Genomic DNA, 21,488 nt, shown 5'->3' with positions numbered 1-21,488 from the left:
TAACTAACTCAGAAAGATAATAAATATCACAATTTGTGAGATGCAGCTAAAGCAATTCTTAGCAGTATTTATCTTTAAATGCTTGTATTAGAAAAGGTAGATATTTAATTAGTTAAACATCCAAATAGGGAAGTTAGAAAAAGAACAACAGAATGTATACAAAATAAGTAAAAGGAATGAAATAGTAAGCATTTAGAACAGAAATTCATAAAATAATGAGTAGGGTACAATAGGCAAGATCAAGAAAGCCAAAATTTGGTCATTTGAAAATACACTGGGAAGTTTGAGCAAGGAGAAAATGAGAGAAGGCATAAATGCAGTAGAAATAAAAAAAGCATATAACAATAAATGCTGCAAAAATTAAAACAGTAGTAACCATTTATTAACAACTTTTTGCCAATAAAATGGAAAATTAGAGAAAAATGGACAATTTTCTAAAGCTACATGAATGACCAAAATGGACTTGAAATAAACAACTATGGTAGTCTTACCTTCATTAAAGTAATTGAGTTTATGATTCAAAGTCTATTGTACCAGTTAGCTTTTGATATACAGCAAATCAAAACAAAGCTTAATGGCTTAAAACAACAGCCTTTATTTACCTCACAATTTTGTGGGTTAGCAATCTGAGCTGGGCTTACTTTGCTGGATTTTATTCTCAATGGGTTCATTTGTGCATCTTTGATCAGCTGCTGGGGTTTCTGGGGCCTGGCTGTACTAGAATGGCCTTAGCTGGTATGGCTCATCTCTACTTCATGTGGCCTCTCGATTTCCAGAAGTCTAGCTCAAACTAGTTTACGTGATCATGGAACAAAGTTTCAAGAGTCAGAGCAGAAATGCACATGGTCTTTTGAGGCCTAGGCTTGAAACTTGCACTAGATTACTTTGCTGCATTATATTGGCCAAAGCAAGTTACAAGCCCAGCTTAGATTCAAGTGTATTGGAAATAGATTTGACCTTTCGATGGGATATGCTACAAATTTACATGGCACAAGGTATGGACACAGTGAGGATCAAAGGACTGAGACCTTTCTGGCAGTCTACCATGTCCCTCTACCAAATAACCACGAGGCTCACACAGTTTTACAGGGGAGTTCTAGCACACATCCAAGGAAATAATTCCAATCTTATATACACTCTTCCAGAGAGGAGAATAAATGAGAATACCACTCATCTAATTTTATGAGGATAGTGTCACCTTGATTTGCAGACTAGACAAGGACTGTATGAGAAGGGAATTGCTTAAGCCAATTTACTTTTGAACAGATTAGATTAAAAAATTTAAACAAAATATTATTAGCAAACTGTTTATTAGCGGTGTGTATGTATGCATGTGTGTCTGGGTGTGTGAGAGAGAACAAATTGATTATTTCAATAGTGAAAATTTGTTTTTATCTTCAGAAAATTTCTTAATGAAATTCACTACATTGAACAGACAAAATGAGAAAAAAATCCAATGGTCTTCTCAAGAGGCAGAAAAGGCACTAGAAGAAATTCAATACTGACTCATTAAAAATACTCAGCAAACTAGAAATAGAAGGAAACTTCATTAAATTGATAAAAGAACATAAACATACATCAAATATCATAATTATGGTTTAAATATTAAGAGAATTCCTGTTAAAATCAGGAACCACACAAGAATGACTATTATGAATGTTTCTATTCAACATTGTAGTGGAGGTTCTTACCAGCAAAATAAGTAAAAATCTTAAGGATTATAATAAAGAAAAATGTAGTTATTAACTTACATAGATGCCTATATAGAAAAAATGATCACCAAATTATTAGAATTAGCAAGAGAGTTCAGAAAGAGTGCTAGACGTAAAGCCAAAGATAAGATCAATTGCATTGCTGAACAAAAGCAGCACAGTAGCAGCTGCAACAGCAATAATAACAAAAAGTGCAATTAAATATTTTATTTATAATATTAAAAGGTGAATAAAATACTTAGGAACAAATCAAATAAAATATATACATGACACCTATAAAGAAAATTATAAAATTTTATTAAAAACCACTAAAGAAGACCTAACTGGGGAGAAGTACACTATGTTCTTGGAGAAGAAGGCTTAAAATAATAAAAACGTCTGATTCTTCAACATTGGTCTCTAGGGTTAATGAGCTTGTAATCAGTTCCAAAGAGGATTTTTTTTTTTCCTGATGGACTCTGTAAGCTGATGCTAAAATTTTTAGGGAAGACCAGAGGCCAAGAATAACTAAGACATTTTCTGAGGGAGAAAAAGGAAGGGACTTAGCCATCCAGATGTGAAGGCTTATTGTAAAGTTATAGCAATCAACAGAGTGTGATATCACTACATTGATCAGCACATGAACCAAGAGATCAGAATGGAGAGGCCAGAAATGATCCTTTCGTCATATGTGGAAACTTGGAAACTTGATACATAACTGATGTGGCATTCCTGACCAATGAGGAAAGGATGGATTCATCAATACACGGTTAGGAAAATCAGTTATTTAAAAACATTATATATATATTATAGACACAGACATTGAGTGATGTAATTGATTTTTGTGTACAGTATAAGGAAAAGCTTCAAATATATACCTGGACCCCATATGTAAAAATCATTTACAAGTACAATTGAATTAAATACCTAACTGTGAAAGCTCCATGTTGAAAGGTTTAGAAGACAACATAAGAACATATCTTCACGATCTCAGTCAGGATAGAGAAGTTCTTAGACAAGATAAAAAAAAAATGCACAAGTCCTTAAAGAAAATATTGATGGGTTTACTGCATACAATTCTAAAAATTGTGACAATACATCAAAGAAGATCTTGACAACAATTAGCAAAAAAAAGTATTCATTGAAGAAATGCTGTAAATCAATAAGAAAGCTTTTTTAACTCAATAGGAAGTCAGGCAAAAGATATAGAAGGACGGTTTTGCAAAGTAGAAAACATAAATAGCCAGTGAACATATTGAAAGTAATTCAAGTTCACTAGTTATCTTGGAAATGCAAATTAAAACCATTATGGGAAACCATTTCTTCACCCATTAGCCTGGCAAAAGTGAAAAACCATCTGACAATGCTATGTGTAGGGGAAGTCATTGTGCAATGGATTCTTACCCATTGTGCTGGAAACTTGAATTGGTGGAATAAATAGAGAGGGAAATTTGGGGATCCTTGTAATGTGCATACATTTTGACATAGGAGCCCAACTCTTTGGTATAAACATTGAAGAAACTCTTGGTCATATATCCAGGTATATATGTATAAGCATCATCACAGGAGTTTGTTTTTTTTTTTTTTTTTTTTGGTAATTTCAAAAACTTGGAAAAAACCTAATTGTCCATCAATAGGAGAATGTTTAAATGCATTGTAGTAGAGACATAGAAACATAAAAGTCAGTCAGATTGAACAAAACTTGATGAATTGCTGAAGTACTTTTAAATGAAAAAACTAGTAGCAGGAGAAAATTACAGTATTAAATCATTTATATATTTCAAAATGCAAGATAATTCAATGTACAGCTTATTAATACATCCATATATATACAAAGACAAATGCATAGGAATGATAAACACTAAATTTAGAATAGTTTACTTCTGAGAGGAGGAAATGGGAGTTTTATCAGGGTTGTGAACCCAGAAGTCTTCAACTATATTGAGGATATTTTATTTCTCAAGTGTTTGCTATATTTTGTTTTGTACATCATAAATATTCAAAATGTTTAAAATGGCATACTTTTTAAGGGTGATAATCCACGTACATATGTGAATATATGTATATATGTGTGGGTGCATATATGTATATGTATATAATTTTGCCATGTTTCCAAGAATGAACAGAAATTCGTCCAAGTGTCTCAGTTTAAAACTGAACTCACATTCAATGCAATGGTGTTTCTTGTTCTGTAGCTAGTTACTTCCTGGCGAAGCTCTCCTTTTCTTGTGGGCCCTGAATCTGTAATGAAGGGCAATGACTGGTTCTCAATCCTGAAAAGACATTAAAATCACATTAGAAGACTTTAAAAATCAAATTATTGTGTACACTTAGACCTCCTCATTGAGAATCTGAACAGTAGGGTCTAAGAACTGACATATTTTTTTCACAACCTTCTTATTGGTTTTGATTTATTCAGTTTGAAGGCTCAAATTTGAGTGCACTGACATATGGGAAATATGTGTTGATGGCCTAGATTATGGTTTTGCCTTATCTCTATAAGGAGCTCACAAATCTAACATATGGTCAGTAATTAGCTTCTAATTAGTGACTTTTTAGATTAGTGGTTCTCTAACTTTAGATTGCATACAAATATCCTGGAAGGCTTGTTAAAACACAAGTAGCTGGATGTCAACAAAATGTTAGAGTAGAAAACCCGAAGCTGCTGTTTCTCGACAGAAACGCTGAAAAACAAGCAGAAATTGTCAGAACTAACTTTGTTGGAACTTAGGAAAATAATCAGAGGTTTATAGCAACTGAGTGAATGCTGAATCAAGAAAAAGGCAACCTTAAAGGAGTAGGAAAGCTGTGAGGCATGTTTACTTGCCTTTTGCACCATACCATTTATAACCCAGTGGCATGTTTGAAAGATTTCAGCCCATGTTCCTAGAGTAAGACAACCGTCTCTGGTTGTGGAGTGAGCAGAGCAGACCTTATTCACAAATTATTTCGCATATCTATTCTAACTGTCTGGGACTATGTGAAGAACTGATAAAAGGTACTTGTAACTCAGAACTCTTCCATGCTAGAAAAAAGTGGCAGGCATTGATTTATTGCATATTTCAAAATAGCTACAAGAGAAGATTTGGAATGTTCCCAACATGAATAAATAACTAATGTTTGAAGTGATAGTTATCCCAATTATCCTGATTTGATCGTTATATATTGTATGCATGTACCAAATATCAAATGTACCCAGTACATAGGTACAATTATTATGTGTTAATTTAGGAAAACATTTCAAATTTAACAAACACCATGTGGCTGCCTGGGGCCAAAGAGTATGGTTGAGACATATAGTAGATCATGTAAAGCAAAGAGAAAATGCTGGAAAGAGTGTTTCTTTGGACAATTAGGACATTCAAAATCACCTGTGTGTTCAAGGAATTTACAAAGCCATATGCATGCCTAGGGCAAGAGGTAAGGTCAGAAAAGACTTGAGAACACCCAAGGCTTTCATCTTGGGCTGATCCCTAGGATCAGTGCAAGCCTGGCTAAGTGTTGAAGGAGGGTCCCAGCATGGAGATAATCTGCAAAGGTTGGAGGAGTCTCTCTCTCTTTCTTGTTTTTGGCTGCTGACATTCAAGGAAATCCCTGTCAAAATAATTTTTTTCTTTTAAGTTTTTTTTCTTTTTTTTCTTTTTTCTTCTTTTGAGACAGGATCTCATTCTGTTGCCCAAGCTGGAGGACAATGATATCATCATGGCTCACTGCAGCCTGGACCTCCTGGGCTCATGTAATCATCCCATTTTAGCTTCCAAAGAAGGTAGGACTACAGGCACATGTGACCATTCCTGGCTAATTTTTAATTTTTTTTTCACAGAGACAAGGTCTCACTATGTTGCCCAGGCAGGTCTCAAACTCCTGGCCTCCAGCAATCCTCTTTCCACAGCCTATCAGAGTATTGGGATTACAGGTGTGAGCCACCTTGCCTGGCCCAAAATACTTTATAACATAAGATTAGGAACAGAAATTTCAGTTACTACACATGACTAGAAATACAGTCTCTGCAAAAATAGTTTGGTAAGCCACTAAAGAAATGGACTGCTGTAGTATTCAACAATCAAAAACAAAGAAAAACAAAACTCAGCAAACCCCAGTAAAGGGGCAGATCTGTTCTCCAGTGTTAATACATTATAACATCCAAATGTTCAGTGTTCAAATAAAGTCACAGGCAAACAAAGAAAGAGGAAAGTATTGTCATTCAAAGGAACAAAATAAATGAATGGAAACCATTCCTGAGGAAGCACAGATGTTGAGCTTACTGTACAGACTTTAAAATAACTGTCTTTAATGTGCTTAAAGAGCTAGATGAAAACATGGATAAAGAAGTAAGTCAGGAAAATGACATATAAACAAAATGAGAATATCAACAAAGAGATATAAATTATTAAAAGGAACCAAACAGATACTCTGCAGCTGAGAAGTGCAACTGGAATAAAACACTTACTAGAGGGATGCAAGAGAAGATTTGAGCAGGCTGAAGAATGAGTAATGGAACTTAAAGATAAGATCATTGAAATTAACAAGGCTGTGGAGCAAAAAGAAAAATGAATAAAGAAAAATGAACAAGGCCTGAGGGATCTATCTGTAGGACATTATCAAATAGACTAATGTTTGCACCAGGGGTGTCTCAGATGGAGAAGATAGAAAGTACTGGAAAGAAAATTTGGAACAATAATGGTTAAAACTTTTCACATTTGATGAAATATATGAATCTACATATCCAAGAAGTTTAGCAAACTGTAAGTAAGATAAACTCAAAGGTATCCACACTGAGACACATTATGATAAAACCATCAAAAGACAAACACAAAGAGAATCTTGAGAGCAGAAAGCAAGACATGACTGTCAAATACAAGGACTTCTTCATCAGATTAGCAGCCAATTTATCATCAGAAACCATGGAGACCAGAAGGCAATGGGTTGTCATATTTAAAGTAGGGTCATTACTACTGACCTTACAGAAATTAAAAGGATTAAAATAGAAGACTATGAATAATTATATGAAAACAAATTAGATAACCTAGATGAAATGGACAAATTCCTAGAAACACATAACCAACCAGGACTGGATCATGAAGAAGACTGGATCATGAAGAATGAGAAAATCTGAAGGGAATGTAGATGCAACATTTCTCAACAAAATACAAATGAATTGAATCCAACAGTGTATTAAAAGGATTATACACTATGCCCAAGTGGGATTTATCCCAGGAGAATGGTTTAACATAAGAAAAATCAATCAATATTATATGCCACATTAATAGAATAAAGGAAAAAAAAAACCCACAGGATTATCTCAATTGACACAGAAAATGCATCTGACAAAATCCAATATCTTGTCATGATAAAAACACTCAGAAAATGAGCAACATATGGGAACTTTCTTAACACAATAAAGGGCATTAATGAAAAAACTCAGAGCTAGCATTATACTCAATAGTGAAAGACTCAAAGTTTTCCTTTCAAGATCAGGAACAAGGCAAAGATATCACCACTGCTATTTAACACTGTACTAGAATTTCTAGCCAGTGCAAATGGGCAAGAAAAATAAGTAAATGCATTCAAATTGGAAAAGAAGTAAAACTAAATCTACTCACAGATGCCATGATTCTATGTATAGAAGTTAGACCCCCTACTTCACACCATATATAAAAATGATCTCAAAATCAACTAACATTCTAAATATAGCTACAACCATTAAATCTTAGAATAAAAACTAGAGGTAAATCTCTATGGCCTTGCATTTCACAATGGATTCTGTTGGTCACAAAAAGCATGACCAACAAAAGAAAAAATAGATAAATTAGATTTCAAAATTTAAAAAAATTTCTTCATCAACCACGTGTGGTGGCTCACACCTGTCATCCCAGCACTTTGGGAGGCCGAGGCGGGCGGATCACGAGGTCAGGAGATCGAGACCATCCTGGCTAACACAGTGAAACCCCGTCTCTACTGAAAAATACAAAAAATTAGCCGGGCATGGTGGCGGGTGCCTGTAGTCCCAGCTGCTTGGGAGGCTGAGGCAGGAGAATGGCGTGAACCTGGGATGCAAAGCTTGCAGTGAGCCGAGATTGCACCACTGTACTCTAGCCTGGGCGACAGAGCGAGACTCCATCTCAAAAAAAAAAAAAAAAAAAAAAAAAAAAAAAAATTTCTTCATCAAAAGAGATTATTAAGGATGTGAAAACAAAACCAAAAAAAGGAAGAAAATATTTTTAAATTATGTATCTTGTAAAAATTTAATGTCCAGAGTATACAAAGTACTCCTAAAACCTAACAAAATGACAACCCCACTGAAAAATGGGCAAATGATCTTAATACACATTTCTCCAAAGAAGATATACAAATGGCCAATAAACACATGAAAAGATACTCAACATCTTTAGTCATTAGGAAAATTCAAATTAAACCTCCAATAATATATCACTTCATACCCCACTGGTTATAATTTTTAAATAAAATTCCCATCCTATTAGAAAATAAGGGGAAAATAAGTGTTGGTGAGGTTGTGGAAAATTTGGAACTCTTGTATATTGCTGGTGGAAATATAAAATCATTCAGCTTGATGAAAATGCCAAAAGCAATTGCAACAGAAGCCAACATTGACAAATGGGATCTAATTAAACTAAAGAGCTTCTGTACAGCAAAAGAAATTATCATCAGAGTGAACAGGCACCAACAGAGTGGGAGAAAATGTTTGCAATCTACTTATCTGACAAAGGTCTAATATCCAGAATTTACAAGAAACTTAAACATATTTGTGAGAAAAAACTTCATGAAAAAGTGGGCAAAAGAGATGAACAGACACTTCTCAAAGGAAGACATTTACACAACCAAAAAACATATGAAAAAAAGTTAAACATCACTGATCATCAGAGAAATGCAAATCAAAATGATAATGAGATACCATCTTACGCCAGTCAGAATGGCGATTATTAAAAAGGCAACAAACAATAGATCTTGGTAAGGCTGTGGAGAAATACGAACATTTTTACACTATTGGTGGAAATGTAAATTAGTTCAACCATTGTGGAAGACAGTATGGCAATTCCTCGAAGATCTAAAACCAGAAATAGCATTTGACCCAGGAATCCCATTGCTGGGTATATAGCCAAAGGAATATAAGTCGTTCTACTGAAAAGACACATGCACATGTATGTTTATTACAGCACTATTCACAATAGCAAAGACATGGAACTAACCCAAATTCCCAACAATGATAGACTATTTGATAAAGAAAATGTACATATACACCAGGGAGTGCTACACAGCCATAAAAAGGGACATGATCATGTTTTTTGCAGGGACATGGATGAAGCTGGAAGCCATCATCTTCAGCAAACTAACACAGGAAGAGAAAACCAAACACCACATGTTCTCACTCATAAGTGGGAGTTGAACAATGAGAACACATGGGCACAGAGAGGGGAACATCACACACTGGGGCCTGTTGCGGGGGTGAGGGCAAGGGGAGGGAATTTAGAGGACACGTCAATAGTACATCAAGCCCCCATGGCACATGTATACCTGTGTAACAAACCTGTATATTCTGCACATGTATCCCGGAACTTAAAGTAAAATTTAAAAATGAAATTTTGATTAAAAAAATTAAAAAATAAAATCATGCAGCTGCTGTGGAGAACAGTTTGTTGGTTCCTCAAAAATTTAAACACAGAATTACATGTAATCCAGCAATTCCTCTCCTTGGTTTATAGATAACAGAATTGAAAACAGGGACTCAAACAGACACTTGTATGTCAGTGTTCACTGCAGCCTTATTCAAAATACTCAAAAGATGGAATGAAGCCAAATGTCTACCCATGTATGAATGGATAAAGGAAAGTTGGTATATGTATCCAGTGGGATATTATTCATCCATAAGAAAGGAATGAAGTTCTGATACATACTACAATGTGGATGAGCCCTAAAAACATATGCTATGTGAAGGAACCATGCACAAGAGGACAACTATTCTATAATTCCACTCATATGAAATATCAAAAATAGACAAATTTATTGAGACAGAAAGTAAATCAATAGTTAACAGGGGATGGCAGCAGGAGTCATGGGAATTATTGCTTAATGGTTACAGAGTTTTTGCTGGGGCAATAGAAAAGTTTGATTAATAGTGGTGATGGTTGCATAACACTGTGAATGTATTTAATGCCACTGAATTGTGCACTTAAAATGTTTATAATGGAAAATTTTAAAAAACAAAACAAACCAGGTAGCTTGGTCCTATTTCCAAAGTCTGATTCAGTGGGCCTAGGTTGGGACCCAAATCTTTTCATTTCTAACAAGCTGCCAGGTGTTGGTGATGCTGCTGGTTCTGGGACATGCTTTAGATAGAAACATAACAAGAACTCCAGGGCCGGGAAGAAGAATCTCGGTTTCAAGGGATGGAGATCTGAGTTTGAATCCTGAACATATCTCTTTATTATAGCTGTTGAACTTGTGTTACTTTGCTTTTTGAAGCTCATGAAGTTACTCTCTTGCTTAAATTCTTTCAGTGACTCTCTATTGCATGTCAAACCAGTGTAAGATCTGGTCCTTGCTGTCCTCTGCAACCTTCTCTCATGCCATTTTCTCTTCTGCCCACCATGCCTCAGCCACACTACTCTTTTTATAGTTCCTTGAACATAGCAGGGCCTTTTCACCTGCTTGTGCCCAGGACAGTTTTCATTCGGTTGTTTGAAATGCTGTCTTCTTTTTTTTTTTTTAATTAATTATAATTTGTATTTTAAGTTCTAGGGTACATATGCAGGATATTTTCCTGGAGCACCCTCTCTTTGCAGGTCCTTCACCATTACTGCATGTATTGGTTAGCTATTGCTGCACAACAAACCCCTGAAACTCAGGGGCTTATGTTAATAAGCTCACAGGTCTGCTGAAAAATTGTGTTGATAAGGATCAGTCTTGGTTGATCCCCTCTAGATTTACTCATATGCCTGTAGCTGGCTGGTGGAGTTGGCCAAAGGCTGGCTTAACTGGGATAGTCTCGGTGCCATGGTGATTAACTCCTGGCTGGGGCAGTGTTGGTGACTGGACCATGTGTCTTTCATTATCTAACAGGCCAGCCCGTGGTGCTCGGCAATGTTTCAAGGTAGAGTAGATGCTCACAAGGCCCTTGAGGCCTAGGCTGGGAACTGGCACACCATCACTTCCACAGTGCTTTACTGATCAAAGCAAGTCACAAGACTAGCCCCAGGCTTAAGTGGTGGGGAAACAGACTCCCCGTCTTGATGTGAGGGTGTACAAAGTCACTGTTCAAGATATGTGAATACAAATGGGGAATCAGTTTGCAATCATTCTATCACATACTTTCCAACTGAAACATCTCCATTTCCTTCCTCACACTCACCACAGTTTGAGAGTATAGGCAGGGCTGGCTTCATAGGTCATCAACCTGTGCAGTCCCACGGGGGCCGTGCTTAGAAAGGTCCTGTGATTAGATTAATATCCTGCTGTTGCCCTCTTCAATTGTTTAGTAAATTTTGAACAAGGGACTCTGCAAATTATGTAGCAGGTTCTGAGTACAGTTTATGTGGGTATTTATTTGTTCATCATTGGTCTTTCTAGATTATAAGCTTCACCAGGGTTAGAACTAGCTCTCATTCAGCAAGTGCTTAGAAGTACCAGGTGCGTAACTGGCAGACAATATACTATTAATGAATGAGTGTACCAGTTATGAATCTATCTTCTTATTTGTAAAGTTCCAGGAATGTCTTTCCTGAAGGTAATGCAGATTACATAAGAATATGTATTAAAAGCAACTTGCACATAGTACGTTTGCAACACATGTCCCCATCCCTTTTTAGTATTTAAGCACATAAAAATGCATTTCTAGGCATTTAATGCTCCCAGAATGTTTAACTGTATACTGTAGAAATGAAGGCACTCTTCCTGTCTTTTAGGAATTTCTGTTTTAGTTATGAGGATATGATTAAGAGAGACAGAACAGTTCTTCCTATTATCTATTCCAGCTTGATGAGTGTATAATTCTCTGTAGATATAAAGAACCTTGTGCTTGAGCTCAAATACCTGGTACAGACAGATAACACAAACAGCGTTCAGAGACTTGGACAATCATTTTGCTGCAGAGGTGGGTTATGGGAATGTAGAGGACAGAACCAACAGTTATTGAATGCTTCCTATGTTACTGACTTTGGCCCTGCATATATTATCTCAGTTAATTACATTTCAGCTTCAGAGAAATCCTACTAAGTTAGTAATTTTTATCCCCATTGTATAGGTCAGGCAATTGGACTCAGAGATTAAGGAAGTTGCCAACCTTATATAGCCCAGAAGTGATGGAAGTGGGATTTAGACTCAGGTCTTTATGATTTCAAAGTCTTTGCTCATTCATTCAACAAATATTTATTAAGGGATTACCCTGTGTTTCCACAGTTACCACTGTGTTGATTAAGGAGACATGATATCTAACTACACTAGGTACCACCAGGAGACAGAATTTGTCTTTTTCTGGGTTTCCAGCTTCAAAGAATAGGTGATCCCAGTGGAAAGGTCAGAAGGCGATGGCAATTTCACACAGCCCATCTTCCTAGAGAGCAAGGTGGTTCTTCTTGCTTCCTAATAGGAGTGGCCTCATGGAATGGCTCATTACAAAGATACTTCCATGGGGCAGCTTTCAAAACTCATCTTCTCCTTAGAATCCTGGATGCCAGGCAGTGCTTCTGGCCATCCTTTTATGAAAAGAAATGGCTGGGGTAGGGGAAATATGTCAGTGTCTCATTACAGAAATTACCTCTTGATCAATTCAACACTACAAAAATCGCCCTGAAAAAGAGGCAGCCACTTCTCAGGTGAGAGTCAGCATAGCTCCAGGCTTTTAATATTTATCTTGTAGATGCTGCCTCATGGATTCAACAACCACATCTGCTGAGTTGCCCCAGAACTAAAAATGCTTATGATGTGCTTTCAGGTTAAAATAACATTATTCTCTATTTTAAATATTATTATGTTGCTTTATAGGCAAAGTAAAAGCAAAAGCTCCTCACTTGTCAAACCTAATTTCTGGACCCTGGTGGATCCTTGTGGATAGTGCAAAAAAAGTGCTGCTGATTAAATAGCAGAGGATGGAATCACTCGCTTGGTGCCTGGTACATAAGCCTCTAGCATTAGGTAATTCCTGTCTGAGACACAGAACACAAGCTGGGAATTTCTTCACTTCAACATCCATTTGAGAAAAGCTGGCCAGTAGTGATAGGCTTATCTGAATCTTCTGATTGTCATAGATTTTCATTATCAAGATGGTTGACTGCCCACTCAATTTCCCTTTGATGCATTCTAAGCTGATTATGCTGTTACAATTTCAGAGGGTGAAAAATAAAAAAATGAGCCCACGTGAACCGAAATAAGTTATAAGGATGCTTCAGGGGTTGAGTGTTCTGACAGTTTCTAAATAGTTGAGGCCTCAGGGAGACTTTTCATTCCAAAGCCTTTCACAGAGGCCAAGGCTTTCCTGTCTTTGTTTCTCTGTGTCTGTGTCTGTGTCTGTCTGGTGAACTTGGGTCTGAAACCTTTCCCTTACCTGGACATCACTGTCTCCTCTAACAGCTGAGGTGTCACTGGGAAGTGAAATTGATTACAACTTTTTAAAAATTCCACAGCTGTTGTTGTTACCTCAGCTGCTTCCCATAATTCCACAGATGGTAAACATATGTTTACAGACACATTGAAAAAGAAGCGATATTGGATTCCTCCCATCTTTAATTCTTATTTTTCCTTTCATGCAGAAAGTCAAAGTCACAGAACTGGGGAATCTTACGCATTTGAAGATTAATATTTCTGTGCATTAAGACTTTGGAAACAGCAGGACAGCTAATGATATGCTAATGAGCTGACAGTTTTTATTGATCATAATGAAAGTCGACAAGTGTCTTTCTTGGCTGTTTTGCATGCTGGAATATTTTATTAACGTCTTCAGGGCAGAAGTACATGATTGGTTGCATTTTGAAAACCCTCCTGTGAGTTTCCCAGGTCCTACTTTTTGTTAGCCTGTTTCCAAAGCTTGAGTCCCTGCCAGTTTATAAACAGAACACATCTTCATCCATATATTTACATGCCCAGCAGGAAACTCTCCCACCCCTTTTTCCTCTCTCTTTCAAAGCAATTTGTTTCAGTATTTTAGCATACAAAAAAATAGAACCATTTTCTTCAGTGTAAACAGAGATCTGCAGGGAAATAAGAGCGTTAAAAAAGAATTAGCATTTGTTTGGTGGTGAAGCTGCTTTCATTTGTATCAGAAAGCTCTGCATGTTTAGAAGAGCTTGCTTAATCTTAGTTATTCCATACACAAGAGGGACCTAATTGGATAATTTTCTAATTTTTTAATTGCATCTTTCTATATTTCTTAATGCAAAATGAGAAACATTCTAGGAATAATAGAAATAATGGGCATTAGTTCCCTAAACATTAAAAATCTATAATATACAATGTAGCTGGTGCAAATTTATTTTTCAGCGCATGGTAAGCTGACAGCAGGAGGTACAGGGTGGCAACAGGTGGATTAAACAAAAGGAAAAAAAATCCATTTTTCTGCCGTCCATCCGTACTAATAGTAAAAGCTTATTAATTTTGGGCTCTGTACCTTAGGGATTTATTTAGGGCCTCAGATCAGCTGAGGTTCATCATTACACTAACAATAAGAAAATGGATTGTTTAGCAAATTAATAGTATAAATAAGATTATGGGGGTTGGGGGCAGGGGAGGAATATTAGGCTACCTAAAAAGGGTTCTGTTTTGTAGCACTGAAAAACTGCCTTAACAAATTATTAGCATCTAATACAAATAGTTTTGCATGTTTGATTAGTATCTATCTATTAAGGCAATTAAGATAAAATCTCGTTTTGATAACAAGACCTTTTTGTAGCAACATGTTGTTAGTTCATGTTAAGGGGATCCCTTAAATGGTATATTTTTACCTACAGCATATTGTAGTGACCCAGCACTGGTTTTAGAGTGTTAATCAAAAAGTGTCTGGATCTGTCTCTAGCTATTGATAAACAAGTCTCAATCAATTTAGAAAAGTTTATTTTGCCAAGGTTAAGGATGCTTCCATGACACAACTTCAGGAGGTCCTGAGGACATGTGCCCAAGGTGGTCCTCATGTATACCTTACTTTATACATCTTAGGGAGACATAATACATCCATCAGCACATGTAAGATTTACATTGGTTTGATCTGGAAGGGTAGGACAACCAGAAGGGTGGGGGCTTCCAGGTCATAGGTAGATTTAAAATTTTTCTGATCAGCTATTGGTTGAAAGCGTTATCAGTAGTAAGGAATGTCTGAGTTCTGAAAAGGGGTTGTGGAGAAGAAGCTTTTATCATGCAGATGAAGCCTCTAAGTAGCAGGCTTCAGGGAGAATATATTATAAATGTGTATCATTAGACCTAAGGTCTGTGTTGATGTAAATGCTGGAGGGGTATAATGAAGCATGTTCAACTCCTTTTCCATCATGGCCTGAACTAGATTTCCGGGTTAACTCTGGAATGCCCTTGGCAGAGAGAAGGGGGTCATTCAGATGGTTGGGGGCCTTAGAACTTTATTTTTGGTTTTCAAGAGTTAGTAGCCCTGTAGTATATAGCCTAGGATTAAGGTATCCTTTAGAAAAGCTACTTAGAATATCAAAGCCTTAAATTTCTCATAGGTCATATGACCTGGTGATCTGGTCCTAGAGAAGTAATTCTTATGGAAAGTATCAAAATAACCTCAGACAGTTTTCAAAATAGTCACGACTGTTCTTTCAACCTCTTCCAAAATTCTGATATATACCCTAAATTAAAAACTAATGCCCTACGTGATCTTCATAGATCCTAACTGTGCTCAAAATTATGTGATTCAGTATTGTATAATTCATAGTTTTCAATAATTTGATGCTTTAGAATATTTATTGTGTTTACTATGTGAAATCTACTACAGTAGGAACTTCAGGGGATACTAAGATGAAAATCTATTATCTTTGCATTCATGGGGTTTATAATACAATCTAGTAATTCTGTTGGGTTTTATTCAGTTCCAAATCAGTGAGATTTTACTCTATTTATATATGAGTTGGATGCAATAATTTTAACCATTGTGAACTTTTAATGAGTAAACCCTCTTGCTCCAAAAGAAGCAAATGGTTGACAATAGAGCAGAATTTTTCAAAGTGAGGTCCTTTTACCACTCATCAGAATCATCTGGAAGAGGTTTTTTTTAAAAAACGAATATTCCTGGGCCCACTCCAATCCTACTGAAACAGGATCCTTTGGGTTGACACAAGAATCTGAATGTTAAGCAGATACTCAAGGTGATTCTCAGGAACTTGAAGTTTGAGACACATTGCCAAAATGAATAATATGAAGTAAAGCGTAGGTCTGAAAAAAGGAGATCAAATGAGGTCAGCTAATACAGGCCTAGATAGAGTTGCATTTTTCAGTTAAATGTAGATACATTTAGAGTTAAATGAGGAGAAATAATAAAAATTTTGTCTTTTTATCTCATCTCCTTTGGGAGAAGTTGTAGTGCTGAAAGGTACATTTTCATCTGTGGAAATCCTCATAGATGATATATATATATATATGTATATATATATATTTTTTTTTTTTGAGAGGAATAAGGCTGATTGAGCTCCTTTGTAGTTTTATACATTATAAAATCCCTTTTGTAGTTTTATGAAGAAAACTACATGCTTAGCAAATGCTTCTTTTATTAGCAAATGTCCTGGCAGTAAATTGTCCATATAGCAATTTAATACCAGACCTTCTGATTCTTATTCTGGGGAAGGTGCTGGGATATACATAAATGTGTGTAGTCACATGCATACACACACATGCCCTCAGACATCTTTAGATTATAAGTGGTATCTGTAGGGTATCGCCACTTTTCTTTTAATCCCGCATTGACTTACAACCATTCAAATAAATTAACTTTCCCATCTTGATTCATTTGGTAAGAACAAATTTTCATGCCAGTATGTGGGCTCACCTCTATGACCTTTCCTCATAAAAAATACCAAGTGCTTTGGGTTTTTGTGTTAATGAGCATTGGGAAGCTGTCAGCTTTTATTTCTGTTTTTTGTTCAAGTCAACATCATTGACCTTCACCTAATGATCTATGTAACATACACACACAGGTACCAGCAATTAAAAGTGGAAAGACAGGGAAGTAAGGAGAGACGCACACAGAGGAAAGGTGTGAGGGCGGGCGATTTGTAATTCATAATGTCACCAAAATGAGTAAAGTCACTTGAAAAGGAAAAGGAAAACTGCTGTGTGCTGTATTTTCTTGCTTTAGGATTAGTGGGATGGAGTATTATTTTAAAATGAGTTTTCAATTTGGTTTTGGAAAGATATTTAACACCATGACACGTGCTCCAGGATTCTGAGTACCCTTTTCCATGGATGATAAAAATAAAAATAATCTAGGGTCTTCTGATGAACAGGTATGGATCCGATCCTTTTCTGTACATATACTTCCACCAATTTCGCATCACCTTGGGTAACCAGCTGTCCTGGTTTGCCTAGGAGCCTCTGTTTTAGTGCTGAATTTTTCCATGTTCCAGGAAATACATAAGATGGAAATTGATAGTTTTGTCTGTTCACATTCTTTTATTGTTATTATTATTATGTGAAAAGTAATGAAAGCATAGATGTCTAAAATGTGACAATTTCAGTTTGGAGGCCTTTTTCATTGACCTAGAACATGAGTGCTGGGCGGATCTTTTTTCATCTAGCACTTCTTTTCCAGATGAAGCAACTGGGGCTCAAAGAAGGTGGCTAACTTATTGCCTAAGTCTGTGCAGTTAGCTAGAGACAGATCCAGAACTTGAACCCAGGTTCTCTGACTTCTAATCCATGCTTGTCTCAAATTGTCACATATGCTTGAAAGTGTGATAGCCTCTCAAAGGAGTTAATTTGCTTTGAAAGACTGAGTAATTTCATCCCAGAGAGAAGTTAATTCATTTAGATTGTGCTCCATTAATTGCTCCCTGGTATTCCTCTGCAAGAGATTATGAATTAATACTGAGGAGCAGTGGCAGAAACTTCTTCCCCATGGGGAGGCTGTCTTCTCTCGTAATCACAAACAATGCATCATCCTTGAAGAGGAAGAGGTTAATAAACATATAATTCTGTGGAAGAGGTGCTGCGATCCTGTTATTTCTGTTAATATTTCTAATTAATATTTTTTCTTGAAATAATAAGCCAGAAACAGCATTTGCTAATTGCTTTCTGCTATTTAGAAGACGAGCACATATATGTTAAATGTTACTCCCTCTGAAAGACTTGCAGCACTCTCTTAAGCCTATATTTTATTTATAGAGTAAGCTCAGTATTCTGAACCAGCTTCTACATCTTCCATCTGTTCTGTAATATCTCTGCCATCAAATCAGAAAAAAACCCTAACAACAGAATCTTGAAATTCAACTTGAAAAATTCAAAAGCCAAGTCAATATTTTCATTGAGAGATGACAGCCCTGATGACTTTCTTAAATTTGAGCTATTCTTCCAGACTGAATTACAGAATTAAAAGACCACCTTTTACTCTTGTCTTAAGACTCATCAACAAAGACTCATGTTACTCAATTAGTTGAGGAGCAAGGATTGTTATGGAATTTTCCCAGTGTCTAATTTTATTTCCATGGCTAAATGAATCAGTAGAAAAATTTTAGCCTAATATGTTTCTATTATATTTCTTCCCACTATAAAAAAATCCTGTAAATCAGCAATATTTAATATTCCAGGATGATTAGGGTATTAAGGAGAATTTTTATTGAATCAATGCTTTTTACTGATGTATCTTTGCTGTTATAATCTATAATTGGCATTGACTAGTGGTAACTAATTGTAGCTTTCTCCACATAAATGTACAATTCAAGATTCCTAAAGTAGGATGCTTTAGAATAATTCAGTATATACTAAGGCCAGCTCACCCTTTGAATGAATCAATTTTGTTGAAAAATAATCTGACCTGCCAAGAGTATGTGATTGCATAGGGGCCATTTGAGCTGGTGACTGTAATCTTGATTGCCACCTGTCTCTTCTATTATCAAGGGGATCATCCAAGATGGGAAGATCATCTTTATGCCGAATGGATATATAACACAGTGTCCAAATCTAAATCGCAGTAAGTAGCCACTTAAAGCATTGTGATGTATTATATAACTTGTTGATCGTATCAGAGAAACACATCTGGAAAGATAGACCCAAATTGTTTACAGTGTTGACTTCTGAGGTGCTGGGGATAATGAAAGAGAACTTATTTTCTACATTATATAATTCTGTGTCTTTAAAAAATATGTATCATTTATTGTATAAATCTGTTTTCTTACTGCTGATAAAGACATACCCGAGACTGGGTAATTTATAAAGGAAAGAGGTTTAATTGACTCACAGTTCCACATGGCTGGGGAGGCCTCACAATATAGTGGAAGGCAAAACAGGAGCAAAGTCACATCTTACATGGTGGCAGGCAAAGAGAATGAGAGCCAAGTGAAAGGCGAAACCCCTTATAAAACCATCAGATCTCCTGAGACTTAGTCACTACCATGAGAATAGTATGGGAGAAACTGCCTTCATGATTCAGTTATTTCCACCCGGGTCCCTCCCACATGTGGGAATTATAAGAGCTACAATTCAAGATGAGATTTGAGTGGGGATGCAGCCAACCCATATCATTTATTGAATTAAAATTTGAAAAGAAGAGGGTTACATTAGCAGGTTCTATAGGTGGATATAGAAAGATATGTTTAATATATATTTTTAAAAACTATTCCTTAAGATTCTTGACCTGGATGAGAGTTTACTTTTTCTTCTTCTATGGTACTTCACATTTTTTTAAGTTACCGCCCTATAAAAATGAGAGTTTAATTTTAACTTTAAAATGTCATGTTGCCTTTCCTTTTAGTTAACCGTGCCTTTTTCCTGTTCCTTTCTTTTTGCTTATTAAAATAGGAAAAGATCCAGACTTGAAATCCTCTGTGATTTCACTCAAATTTCAAAGCAATATTAACCAAAAAAACCCCAAAAACTCTTCTACATAGTCACATATCTACTGTTTTAAAATTTTATTTCTTATATTAGCACAGTATAAATATATATATTTTATATTTTCTTTATTGAGCTTGCCCAACCTGCAGTGATTTCTTAAGCCTGGTGCAAGGAATAATGGATTTACAAGAGCTTTTGGCCAAGATGACTGCAAAAGTAGGTATCTAAATTTCATTTGTGATGTTTCATTTCTTTTTCTGTCCTATCTAGAATTTGCAGTGATATGTTATAATGGAAACATTTTTAGCCTTGGCATCTGCTATATGTTACTACAAAAATATTTTATTCTTACTCAGGATAGGACTACCAATAGTAAACATAACCATTTCTGTCTTTGCTGCTATTAAGCTGTATCATAATGTTTACTTGAAAAATGTTTGGAAGCAAGAGGCAATATGTATCACTGTAGATTTCGCGGGAGTGGGAAAGGAATTTGCCTATTGGCTATTAAAGTAGTAACACTGTAAGATGATCTATGGTCAGAGTCACTGCTCTTATCAGCTAATGCATTTTGGATGTAAGAATAATTGCCAGTAATCGGAAGGGGCAAAATAGCTATTGTTAGGAACAGATTACTTTCAAAGGAAGGCATTATATTACATTTTTAATGTATAATTTATTTCAAGGCTGGTCCTGAGTTAAATAGCAAAGGAGGCAAAGTTTGCCTTTCAACACCTTCAGTTTAATAATTCTGCACCTTTTCCTCCTTTCCATTCCATCATCCACTTAACAAGCATCTTTTGAGGACCTGCCGTTTGCTGGGCACTGTGTTAGGCACAAAGAGGCAATAGTGAAAAAGACATACTTTCTACCCTAGATATGTTCATACTGAGTGGCAGAGCCAAATGTGTAAACAACGAAGGGCTTCAATATATATTCATAAAGTGTATATTCATAATGAAAAGCCCTGAGCCTTGTTGAAAAAGACACTGAAAAAATAGAAAATGTGGCTAATGCGGTTGTTATGATACCAATCAGTCGTGGACATGAGTTCCAGCCTAGGGCGAAGAAAGAATTAGGTTGGGCCTAAGAGACATTATACTCTGCAAAAGGAAGAATTTTAATAACAGTGAAAATGATACATTAATCCTATTGTACCTGCAGCTAAGACTGCTCCCTACCATCAGCCATGGCACATGCAAAAAAATTGGTGGGTAGGTAGTGTTTGCGAGATAAGGCTATAGTTTGGACCCATGGATTGTGTTGCTGAAGACAATGTTTCTATTTCAAACTGGGTTTTTGGCTAAGCCAAGCCCCTTTTTGTCTGGAAAGGAGAGATGGAAAACTTTTGTAAGAAAATGATTGAGACTGAGGCTCAGATCTGAAGCATTAGCTTTTCATTTCAGAGTATAGTGGGAATGTGAAACGCGGGTGATTATTTACCTTCCCAGCTTGTGTTATAGAGAGGCTTTTATTTCATATTGTCTGGAGCAGCTTGATCTCAATACTGTTAATTATATTTTAGCATGCTACCAAATTTTTGGAACAAGAAACATGCCACTCTGTCTCAGGTGATTGTGGTTCTTCATTCTCCAGCTTCGAGGACGTCGTTTGCTTTCTCATTCTTTCCCATTGCAGAGAATGTCATTTTTCTCTTTTTAGCCACACATCATCTAGGAGCCACACTGAGCTCTATTCTCAAAACATTATTATGTAAAATGGCATTTGTGAGGCAGGTATTTAATTGTGGGCAATTGCAAGCAGCAAATGGTTTAATCTACCTTCTAAACCTCCCTT

At 36.1% G+C, this 21,488-nt stretch overlaps 1 protein-coding gene across 2 annotated transcripts in view; it reads left to right on the top strand.

Annotated features, from left to right (window-relative positions):
• The window catches only part of NELL1 (neural EGFL like 1), a 934,274-nt gene that overhangs the window by 246,790 nt on the left and 665,996 nt on the right, over positions 1–21,488 (top strand). For both annotated transcript variants that reach the window (XM_032166405.2, XM_032166404.2), the window contains exons 6-7: positions 18,756–18,828; positions 19,825–19,907. In XM_032166405.2, coding sequence (XP_032022296.1) covers positions 18,756–18,828; positions 19,825–19,907 — 156 coding nt within the window. The remainder of the gene's footprint in view (positions 1–18,755; positions 18,829–19,824; positions 19,908–21,488) is intronic.

The sequence above is a fragment of the Hylobates moloch genome, unplaced genomic scaffold (genome assembly GCF_009828535.3).
Source record: "Hylobates moloch isolate HMO894 unplaced genomic scaffold, HMol_V3 SCAFFOLD_11, whole genome shotgun sequence".
Taxonomy (NCBI): Eukaryota; Metazoa; Chordata; class Mammalia; order Primates; family Hylobatidae; genus Hylobates; species Hylobates moloch.
The sequence above is the reverse complement of the archived record's forward strand: the minus strand, read 5'-3'. Positions and strand labels throughout refer to the sequence as shown.